General features: G+C 33.1%; 2 protein-coding genes across 3 annotated transcripts in view; both read left to right on the top strand.

The window, feature by feature from the left end:
• LOC109095550 (C-C motif chemokine 4-like) overlaps window positions 1–9,380 on the top strand; it is a 56,514-nt gene extending 47,134 nt beyond the window's left edge. Inside the window, exons 3-5 of one of the 2 annotated variants that reach the window (XM_042753673.1) lie at window positions 8,700–8,798; window positions 8,946–9,072; window positions 9,199–9,380. In XM_042753673.1, coding sequence (XP_042609607.1) covers window positions 8,735–8,798; window positions 8,946–9,072; window positions 9,199–9,295 — 288 coding nt within the window. In that variant the 5' untranslated portion in view covers window positions 8,700–8,734 and the 3' untranslated portion in view covers window positions 9,296–9,380. The remainder of the gene's footprint in view (window positions 1–8,699; window positions 8,799–8,945; window positions 9,073–9,198) is intronic. The other variant, XM_042753674.1, reaches the window with a different exon arrangement.
• LOC109095551 (C-C motif chemokine 4-like) lies at window positions 1,025–1,757 on the top strand. Its single transcript, XM_019109271.2, has 3 exons — window positions 1,025–1,168; window positions 1,305–1,422; window positions 1,519–1,757. Exons 1-3 carry the CDS (start codon window positions 1,105–1,107, stop codon window positions 1,646–1,648), a joined length of 312 nt encoding a protein of 103 aa, XP_018964816.1. The 5' UTR covers window positions 1,025–1,104; the 3' UTR covers window positions 1,649–1,757.
• Window positions 9,381–12,199: the final 2,819 nt, after the last annotated feature.

Genomic DNA, 12,199 nt, shown 5'->3' with positions numbered 1-12,199 from the left:
TTGTTAGCTTATGCTAACTGTATAGCTAACAAGCTTGCTGGTGCTAAGTTGATGTAATTTTTAGATATATAGTCCAAATATTTTATTCAACCACCTACAGTAGATAGATTTCATCTTTGGAAAAAGAAAGGCTGTGATGTTCAGAAGAACATAACTACAGTAATTATCAGATTGAGAAGTGATGCCCTCTGGGGGCATTTGGCCAGGGGTGTTTATATTTTTCTTAAAATGTTCTTCCTAACTTCAGGCCTTATTCTCATGTCATATATAACTGTTATGTTCTGTAAAACAGCAAACTTTAAAACACTTTTTTCTTACTGGTGAAGATCAGATGGTCAAATCTGTTTTCTCTCAGGTACATCGCAGTGTAAGCTTCACAGTGAACATTACTACATCACTCTCGTCAACGCAATCCATGTCAACAACAAAAATATATCTCCATATAATGGTTATTTTGGGAAAATCCCAGGCATTTCGAACAGTAGGATTATAAAAAAAAATATGTGCTAATATAAAATTAAATTAAGTATCCTATATAAAATTGCAAAATAAATCCATCTATCAGTACTTTTTTACTTAAGTACATAAAAAATTTAGTACTTTTGTACTTTCACTACAGTAAAATTGAAAAAGGAGTACTTTTACTTTTACTGAAGTAATATTTTATTATACGTATCTGTACTTTTACTCAAGTACTTAATTTGTGTACTTTGTCCACCACTGTTCATTCTGAATATGGCCTATTTAAATTAATTTGTGTGTGCATCGATTATATTATTATTTGAATATATATGAATATACACCAAATTATACTACCAAACTATATTATCGAATTATATTGCCAAACTCCATATTTTATGTCTAGCAAGATGGTCTGTCTTTCCAGGAAAAACATTCTTTTTACCATAAAGAAATGTAGTAACAGACAAAAAAAAAAAAAAAAAAAAAAAAGGAACAGATATTGATCCTCATTCAGTGTTGCTTCAACGTTCTGTGAACATCTGCTCCAAGAACTTCTCTCTCCCTCACTATATAACAGTGACCAAGCAAATCATTCAGCACACACTTCTAGACCAGATTTTGTGTGAGCAGATACTCTGAAGAATGAGAATCCTGATGTCTCTGTTGCTGCTGGTGCTGTTCTGCTCTCTTCAGCTGACTTCAAGTGGTGGGTAGTGATTTGACATTATGTACTTCAATGCAATGAAAACTCAATGCAGGTTTAAAAATAAATGTATATTAAGTTTAAAGGTAAACTTTTTGACATTTTGACACTGGTTCTAATACGTATTGAATTCTTTCAGCTCCTCATGCACTTGAATCATCATCATGCTGTGTCCAGTTCTATAAAAAGAAAATTCCTTTGAAGCTGGTGGTGTCTTTTTACCGGACCGGAAACAGCTGTCCCATATCAGCTATTGTGTAAGTGTCCTCTAAAGATTTTTGGAGTCAAACTGAATGAGTCTATTTAGTGAAATCTCTTACTTAAAAGTTGTTTTGATGTTTTTTCGGCCCTAGGTTTCGAACTGCTGCTGGAAGGGAGTTCTGTTTAGATCCAGACAGCAGCTGGGTGAACAGCCATATTGCAAAAGTGAACAGCAGAACAACAACCTCTACTACAACAAAGCCTCTAAGCACTACAGTATAAATACTGTATCTTGTTCAGCATTTATTGGGGAAAATGTTTATAATTATTTCTCTATTATTTCTGTAGAGCGATTATTTATCTTAAATTTGTTTAAATTATATTTCATTGTACACCAAAATCAAAAAAAACATAAATCAATATAATTAATGTAAATTAAAATTAATGTAAATTAATGTAAAGTTGCATTGTTGTGTTTTGTGGACTTTAACATGTCTTTTTTATAATAAAAGCGAATATTTAAAGTTGTTTTCTGATTGAGATCTTTCATAATAATAAGTCATTTTTCATCTTAGCTGATTCAAATAATAATCATTTGTTTTTCCAGCTCATTTTTGAGAATGAATTAATGCTGTGTTGGGTATTTTAAAAATGTATATTTCAAAAATAGTGATTGATCTGTTGTGGTCATAATGTACAGTCTGCATTATAATACGATACTTCGAATTACAAAATGACAAAAGCAGGTTTTCCAGTATATTTATTAGTAATATTTTCCATTAGTAATAATGTTTTTTAAGTATTATATACAATGCTAACATATCAATTATTTAATTCATGCAGTGTTTATCACACCTACTAATTTTCTCTCTCAGTATAAATGAGTCTTAAACATATATAGCAGCTATTATTATAAGAAGGATGCATTTGTGGATTCACTCTCAGAGATAAAGTTAAGCCGGGTGTCACTGGGTCAAAAAAAAAAAAGTGCACCTTACTTAAAGGGTCCATACTGGTATCCTAAAGGTACACAGCAACCAATGATAATCGCAGCACCTTGGACCCAGACGTCAAAGTGCAAATCAAAATATTAAGAGTAGTAGTTTTGAGTAGATGAACCGAAACCGCTACTTTAACAGAAACTTTGACATGGATTAAGCTGCCTGTAAGTATGTGGAATTATCTAGGTTTTCATGTAAACTCTGTCACTGGGGTGGTACCTTCTTAAAAGGAACAATTTTGTACCTTTTATGTACTAATATATGTACACTTTAGGTAACCAACTATGTTAACATAGCAAAACCACATACTTGGATGATCCTGCTTAAAAAAAACAATAGAAACCATCACAGAAATTCTAACTATAAACACCATAAAAAACATTACAAACCATCCAAACCATCAACTATTAACCATTAAAAATTGTTTCCTGTAGTGTGTTTTGGGCCATATTGCATTAGGATAGTAGTTTTAACAATGAAAAAAAAAAAAAAAAAAAAAAAAAAAAAATACCACTAGAGAAAACCAGCATTAAAACCAATAAAACCGATTAAATTCTCACTATAACCAGTAAAACCATTACAAATTCTGTGATGGTTTCTGTTGTTTTTATACTGAACAAAATTATAGGCTAAATGAATTTTGTCTTCCTTATCCTGTGACCTATGCTGTGTGCCCAATGTGCCTAGCTTTACGAAAAATGAGTTTATTCAAGTGTGCTATTAGTATACTTCTTTTAAACTAAAAATAGAAAAGTGTGCTTTTAGTTTACTTTTTATGTACTTCTGAGAAATGGGTTTTATGTACTCCTCAGAAATATACATAAAATGACATTTAAATATACTTGACTTATACTTACAAAAAGTCTAAATATATTTGAGCTATACTTATGCTCCTAGAATCTGTGTTTTCGTTGTTATATGGTAGAGGGTGCTAGTACACATCTTCTGTACAGAATTTCCAAAAAAACACAAGTGAAGAAGAAACAGAAACAACAGATACTAGCACATGTAATCTAACACAATCATCTGACATGAAACAGCATCAAAACTGTAACGTTATGGAATAAAATGTCGACCGATGAAGGGGTAATAATTACAGTCAAGCTTTGGGGTGTTTCTACTACATGATTATCATTCTGAATCCAATTCATAGTCTTTTTTCAGCGTTTTGTTCAAAATGTTATTTCTTTATTTTTTTTATGAAACTTACCCACATTAAAGAGTTAAAAAAAAAGAATGCATGAAGCTAGAATAAAATGTTTTTGTTTACGAGCAGATACCCTGTTCTTTCTTCGGATGTTTTGTATGTTCAGATATTCATATAACAAAATATATACAAATTAAAACCTAAATAGGGAAATAGTAGTATACTTAAAGTATGATGTAAAGTTCACTTAAAGAAAATTTATGAGTATACTTGCAGTATAAAACTACTAAACTAGTAGTTTATTGAGACTTTACTTCAAAGTGTACTAAGTATTCGTAACACTTTATAATAACGTTCCGTTATAAGTCATTTATAAATTATTAGTTAATGAACTAATCATTTACAAAACATGACTATACATTCATAAATAATTAATAAGTGATAAGTTAACATTTTAGTAATGTTTTATTAATTCAGTTATAAGTCACTTATAAGTTAATAGTTAATGATGAACAAAACATTTACAAAAAATGACTATATGTTCATAAATGATTAATGAGTGGTATGCTAACGATTTTACAAATGTGTTGTAAGTTATCTTAAAAAAAGTTTAAATCATGAAATAAATCAAACTGATCATTAGTAGCTTTCTGCATCCCCTAATCTAAAGTGTAAACTATTCATCACTTATAAATGTGTTACATATCATTTGTAGACCTTTCTTACCTGTTACAAATTATTTGTATATGTACACAAGTCATTTATAACACTTTCTGCATCCCCTTATCTAAAGTGATAAAGTCCAAAGAGATTTATCAATTTTAGGCAGAGTTTTCTTATCCGAAACAGAAGGATTATCCAGATTTGTGTACCCTTCCCTGTCTTTAGCTGTAGATAATAACACCTCCAAAAATATAGATAATATTTTTCTTGATTTTATTTGGAGCAATAAATCTCACAAATTGAAGAAATATGTTTTAGCAAACAAAAGGAGTGATGGGGGTCTTGAAGTCCTGAATTTTGATGATACTAACAATAGATTTAAAATTAATTGGTTAAAATGATGTTTGCTTGAGTCAGATTCTTTGTGGTATTTTATTCCTAATAATATATTTAAGAGGGTAGATGGCCTTTCTTTTTTGATTAAAAGCAATTACTCTACTGGTAAATTACCTATTAAACTGGCTAGATTTCATTAACAAGCTTTGTTAGCCTGTACAACTTTTCCCCCCACAAAACCATCATATGGAATAATTTGGATATTAAAGTTAGAAATAGATCAATCTTTTTTGATAAATGGTTTAATGAAAACATATATATTTTTTTTTTGCTGATCTATTCAACTCTAATGGTGATTTGTTATCTTATGAATGATTTATGAATATCCATCAATGTCCCGTTCCGTTTAAAGAATTTAACTCTGTTATAAAGGCAATTCCTGATGGATTAATATGTCTAATGAAAGCTTCCCTTTGCCATGAGTCATGCACAAAACAACTTTCGCAGTTATTTTTGGGAGGTGTTTCACTTTTAAGTAAAGAATATAATAATACATTTATTTGTCAACTTTCTCAATCTCGAAACTCAATTTCTCCAAAAGGGGAATTTTAATTCTATCTAAAATAGATAATATTACATGGAGGAAAACATGGTACCTACTTTTATAGATTTCTTATGTGAAGTAGAACATTTAATTAAATCACTAAGATTAATTAATAACAAAAAAAGTATTTCTTTTTTTAGGAGATATGATAAGATATTTCATGTACCGTGATTAATACTTGGTTTGATGTATTTTTGTGTCTTTTTGTTATTATTAATAATTCCCTTGGTTGGTTTTTTTTTATATATATATATAATTCTCTTTTATTTACTTGTTCTGTCCCTGCTTTTCTCTCTCTCTCTCTCTCTCTTCTCTTCCATGATTTCAGATGACTTTGGATGTATTGTTAATACATTTTATGTAATGTATGCTAAGTTGTATCTCTTTAATGTCATTTTTGAATTTGCAAAAAAAAAAAAACTGCTGCGGCTGAGTCCATACTTTGTGTTTCTCGACACGAATTCATGTAAGGTCTCCAGGTAGCTGCATTAACTCAAAATGGCGATGACTTCTCTCTATATTTGCGGTCTCCGTGTATCGCCCCTCCCCCAACATATAATTGACAGACACGAGTTAAATGGTGCCAGAATCTGATTTATGAACATCCTGTGTCTTGGGCCTCCTGTGTTAAAATCATTCGCGAAACTACCGCCAGGTGGCGCAAAGGGACGGATTGCGAAATGAATGTAATTGTAAAATGAAAGGAAGACGTAAAACAACAATAACATTATAATATACATTATAACATCCTTAAAAGCCATTAAAAAATAGGATAGTCTTAGGCTACAGTCTACTCATTAAAAATTTAAACAAAGACCTTTACACAAAGGCTCTTATGCATGCTATTGTTATTAAACAGTCATTATATATATATATATATATATATATATATATATGTATATATATATATATATATATATATATATATATATATATATATATATATACGGATTAAAAGCTAAATGTTTTCATTTCGGTTCATTCTTGGTTAAAAAATAATACTAATAATCTTCAGGTTCCATATGCAGAGCGAAATGAGAGCGGTCCAGCATTTACAAATAATTCTTATTAACTCTGTTATTATTCTTGATTTTTCAAACTGCTAACACTTTGCATTTTTGAATTATGCCTTTACTGTGTGACCAAAAATTGTGAATTGTGACTTTGATCGCGCTGGCGGTCCACTTTGGCATATTTTTTGTTCATTGTGATTTTTTTCCCGTCGATACTGAAACACGTGTGAAATCCAAAGCCTATTTTACCTCATGAATAAGAGTTTAGTTTCAAATGGGCAAGATGTTTGGATTTGTCCCGAATGAGAGAGATAAGCCCAACCTTACCTTATGTATCGCTTTAAATTATTTTAAATTATTATTTTTTTTTTTTATAAGCCTATATTATTATACTCTGCAATTATATTTATCAAATATTTGTAATTCTTGTTCTGTTCTGATAAATTTGTTAAATTTAAAGGATTTGTTGTAAAGTGAAGGGAACTAAAAATATCCTGTTGGTACATTAGCCTATAGCATTATTAGGCCTGCCGTTATTATTTCTGAATGTAATAAAATGCAACTCTCACAAACTTAATGTATTTTTTAGCGTGTTAAAAAAAAAAAAAAAAAACATGCAGCAAACGAAAATATTCGGTTTATCGGTTAAAATGTGTTATTGTGGGTTAACAAATTTACATTATATACTTAGGAACAGAGTATGGGCCTAATCTAGGCTATGTTATTTACTATTTACAAGTTTCGTGTATGTTTTTATCCAGCTTTATTTTTCCATTGCATCTGAAAATGACTTTGTGCATCACATTCACTCCGCGCGCTCAATCTGCCTCCCGCGGTGCTCAGCTGTGGACGATTTCAAAATGTTTGATATAAAGGTTGCTGTCACATTTTATACAGGAATTGTTCATTTAAAAAAAAGAAACAAAAATCAAATTATATTGTTAGTTTTATGGTAACATGCAATCAAGGTCTTCAGATACTATACAAGATACAAGTTCATTTAGATTTAACATGCACTGTGACCTTTTACCGTTTCAACTTATAAACTTCTTAAGATTTTAAAGTCAGTTTAATAGTATTGAAATTCAAGTTGAATCTAGTATAAAAAAAGGTTTTAATTGATTAAATTATTTGTATGGATTAATAAGTTAGCATGACTTTTCCATCATAGCATTTTTTACGAACTGTATTCGTTTTCTGAAACCAAGCACCCACTTTTTTTCTTTTTTAAATCTACTAATCGCTCGCATATCTCCTACAATCTTTTTTTTTTTTTTTTTTTTTTTTTTTTTTTTAAGGAAGGTGCCGTCAGGGAGTCAAAAGATAAACCAAAGCAATTGAGAAGAAATATAGTTGAACTAATTTGTTAATACCAGATCTGTTAAGCATTCAAATATAAACTAAAGAAGGAAATTTGAATGTAATATAGTGTAGAGGAAATAGAATTTGAATAATTTTGATATTGAGGATTCTAAATGATTGATTGGGATAAAAAGGGACACTGAAATAAACTAAATGAAAATGTTAATGTACTATTTTATTCATGCTTTTGTAACTTTGTAATAGAAAGTTTGAAGCTCTGCTGAACTTCTTTTTGATTCATTGTTCACTGAAGACTGAGAAGCCTGATGTCTGCTGTTTCTGGTGCTCTTCTGCTCGGAGCAGATCATCTTGAGGGCTCTTTTATTTTCAGATTATTTAGGTAGGTTTTAGTTTTACTTGTTGCAATTTAGTGTTGCACTTTGTGATTTGAAAATATATATACCAATATTCTCAAAAACCTTTGTCTTTATTTGTGCATGAACAAACAGATGCATAAGATTTTTTCAGCTTTAGTGCTTGAAGCGGCACAATCAAAGTGCTGTGGAGAGATCACTAATGTGAAGATTTCTCTGAAACAGGGGACTTCTTACTACTGGACCAGCATCATCTGTCCTAGACACTTACTGCAAAAGAGAAGCTGTCCTTTTCCTGTTATTATATTTTCATATTTCAGTTCTGTGAATCAGTTTAACTGGTTGCTGAATTATTATAACTTCTCTATTAGATCACAAGTATCACTAGAGACCGGAAGTGGTTTTGTTTTCTTAGAGCAGGGGTTCTCGCTCCTGTTTCTGATGCTCCTTAAGTTTAGTGCTTTAATTAAACAAACCTAAACCAGTTAATCAAGGTATTTGGGTTTATATGTGAGTAAGGAGTCAAGGTTAAGCACTTGATATTTGGTGACAGCACAATTCAGATTTAATCATTAAAGTCTTCAGATTTAGTTAATTGTATGCTGAGCTTGAAAGACCTGCAAAAGAGGAAGTTGTGTGTTGTTGTCCACGTTTTCAGTGAATCTGAAAGAAAAGTACTTGGCACATTTTCAGATAATCAACAAAGCAGAAAACGGATGAGAAAAAGAAAGAGCTAAAAACAGCTCTCATTCTGCAATGCTGATACTCAGAAATGGATTTACATGAATGTCTTTATGAGGAATATGTCTCTGACTATGTATATAAGAGGGTGCTCAGATGTTATTCTGGACACAACAGCTCTGAGATCTTCAAGCTCTACAGAACTTCTACATATTCTTTCTGTCATTGTGAAGAAACATATTGAAGAATGAGAAGCCTGATGTGTTTGCTGTTCCTGGTGATCTTCTGCTCTGTGCAGATGACTTCAAGTGGTGAGGGCTCTTTTTTTTATTTTTGAATGAAAACAAAAAGGATCATTTTAAAATTATTTATGGCAGTTTCATTTGTTGCATTTGGTGATTTAAAATGTTGTGACATGATCAAATTGAAACCTTTTGTCTTATTTCTCGACATTTTAGCTGTCATTTCAATTGGTTCAGCACAATCTAAGTGTTGTGGAAAAGAGATCACTAATGTGAAGATTCCTGTGAAACTGGTGAAGTATTACTACTGGACCAGCAGCATTTGTGGCAGACGTGCTATTGTGTGAGTGCCATCAACATTATCTCATTTTCGAACTGTAAAGTCAGTCTGTAAAGAAACTCCATTATAAAAAAACAAAGAAACAAAAAAACTTTGACCTAAATCTTATTTCTGTGTCTTTCCCATCAGGTTTCAGACAAAAGCAGGGAGAGAGATCTGTGTAGATCCAGAGAGCACTTGGGTGAATGGTCATATTGATAAAGTGGACAAAAGAACAACAGTCTAAAAGAAGCTACACTGCATTTCATAATGTATATTCAAACCTTGTTTTGTTTCCCATTTTTATATAAAATATTTTATTTACAGAATAATATATGTGATTGGGTTCAGTTTTTTTAATAAAATATCAGTGATGATCATTATGTGGTAATGTTTTTATCCGCTATTGCATACAAGTATATCACATTTTATTAAATGTATATCTCATGAAACAAAGTGTTTTAAATATCTCAGTCAGACTAAGGAATTGTATAAAAATGACAAAAACCAAATCTGTTTTAGTAACATATTTCCCTTCTCATGTAAGCACTAAAATACTATATTCTTGGTATTAATAGAATTAGAAAAATTAAATATAGACAGTATATATATTTTGTTATTACACAGCTCTGTGGAATACTTGATTCTGATTGGTCAGTCGCAACAAACAGATTTACTTTATACAACAAAAACAAACAGTAAAACCTTATAACACAGGCTCATCCAGGTAACTGAAGTTGGCGCTGTACTCTTGCTAGGAAATGGGAGCATCAGCGCAAGTTCTACTAGGAAGACTTAATGCCACGTCACATTACAATTAGATCTAGCCTATCGGCACTTAACACGAGGATTATAAAAGCTCTCTACTCACACTTCATTGTGTTTGCAGATACTGCTGCGAAGTTTTTGCTCAAACTGTCGCTCGACTTATTGCCTGGCTTTTCCTGGGTTACTTGCATATACAGGTGCTGGTCATATAATTAGAATATCATCAAAAAGTTGATTTATTTCACTAATTCCATTCAAAAAGTGAAACTTGTATATTATATTAATTCATTACACACAGACTGATATATTTCAAATGTTTATTTCTTTTAATTTTGATGATTATAACTGACAACTAAGGAATATCCCAAATTCAGTATCTCAGAAAATTAGAATATTACTTAAGACCAATACAAAGAAAGGATTTTTAGAAATCTTGGCCAACTGAAAAGTATGAACATGAACAGTATGAGCATGTACAGCACTCAATACTTAGTTGGGGTTCCTTTTGCCTGAATTACTGCAGCAATGTGGCGTGGCATGGAGTCGATCAGTCTGTGGCACTGCTCAGTTGTTATGAGAGCCCAGGTTGCTCTGATATGTGGCCTTCAGCTCTTCTGCATTCTTGGGTCTGGCATATCGCATCTTCCTCTTCACAATACCCCACAGATTTTCTATGGGGTTAAGGTCAGGCGAGTTTGCTGGCCAATTAAGAACAGGGATACCATGGTCCTTAAACCAGGTACTGGTAGCTTCTGCACTGTGTGCAGGTGCCAAGTCCTGTTGGAAAATGAAATCTGCATCTCCATAAAGTTGGTCAGCAGCAGGAACCATGAAGTGCTCTAAAACTTCCTGGTATACGGCTGCGTTGACCTTGGACCTCAGAAAACACAGTGGACCAACACCAGCAGATGACATGGCACCCCAAACCATCACTGACTGTGGAAACTTTACACTGGACCTCAAGCAACGTGGACTGTGTGCCTCTCCTCTCTTCCTCCAGACTCTGGGACCCTGATTTCCAAAGGAAATGCAAATGAATTTACTTTCATCACAGAACATAAAATTTGGACCACTCAGCAGCAGTCCAGTCCTTTTTGTCTTTAGCCCAGGCGAGATGCTTCTGACGCTGTCTGCTGTTCAAGAGTGGCTTGAGACAAGGAATGCGAAAGGCTGAAACCCCATGTCCTGCATACGTCTGTGCGTAGTGGTTCTTGAAGCACTGACTCCAGCTGCAGTCCACTCTTTGTGAATCTCCCCCAGATTTTTGAATGGGTTTTGTTTCACAATCCTCTCCAGGGTGCGGTTATCCCTATTGCTTGTACACTTTTTTCTACCACATCTTTTCCTTCCCTTCGCCATGCAAGGTGTCAATAGTCGTCTTTTGGACAACTGTCAAGTCAGCAGTCTTCCCCATGATTGTGTAGCCTACAAAACTAGACTGAGAGACCATTTAAAGGCCTTTGCAGGTGTTTTGAGTTAATTAGCTGATTAGAGTGTGGCACCAGGTGTCTTCAATATTGAACCTTTTCACAATATTCCAATTTTCTGAGATACTGAATTTGGGATTTTCCTTAGCTGTCAGTTATAATCATCAAAATTAAAAGAAATAAACATTTAAAATATATCAGTCTGTGTGTAATAAATGAATATAATACACAAGTTTCACTTTTTGAATGGAATTAGTGAAATAAATCAACTTTTTGATGATATTCTAATTATATGACCAGCACCAGTTCGTCTTCTGCAAACTTTGCGAGTTTGACATTCCTCTCAAGATGCACATTAGATCGTTGGCTTTGCTCTGGTGTCGCGGTGAATGTTTTTGGTCGTTTAGTAGTGTTTGGATGATACATAGGCTTCGGAGCTGTTTCGGCAGAGGATGTGAAACATTGGCGGAGTTCCGAGTGCTTTCCAGTGTTGCCAGGTTTTTTCAAAACCGCCAATTGCTACTCAAAACTAGCCCAATCGCGTTTCGAGAAGGGTTCCCCGGAAAAATTCGCATTCCAGGCGCTAAATATCACATTATTGGGGTCGCTTCAACCCGCGGACATGTAAAGCAACTCGCAGCAACAGTGTTTAAAATATCCCAATTCCGCGGAAAAATCGCGGACGTGGCAACGCCGGTGCTTTCCGAGCTGTCGCGTCGGCGCTGCTTGGGTCTCTATCAACAAAATATTTCATCTGTACGCTCACGTAAACCTGCACGCATGAAATCTCTCCGGGCCTGTGGTCGGAAACAAGGCTCCCGGTCTCCTTCGGCATCTCGCCTTCATCACTTCATCAACCTACACCTTTTATAAGTATCATTTTTGTTTTATGCGCTTGGGCATAAATTTTATTCTCTGCAAGGTTATTTACTCAAACGTTGATTTGTAATGAGGCA

This window comes from Cyprinus carpio, chromosome B25 (genome assembly GCF_018340385.1).
Source record: "Cyprinus carpio isolate SPL01 chromosome B25, ASM1834038v1, whole genome shotgun sequence".
NCBI classification, from domain to species: Eukaryota; Metazoa; Chordata; class Actinopteri; order Cypriniformes; family Cyprinidae; genus Cyprinus; species Cyprinus carpio.
This window is presented reverse-complemented; position numbering and strand designations above follow the sequence as displayed.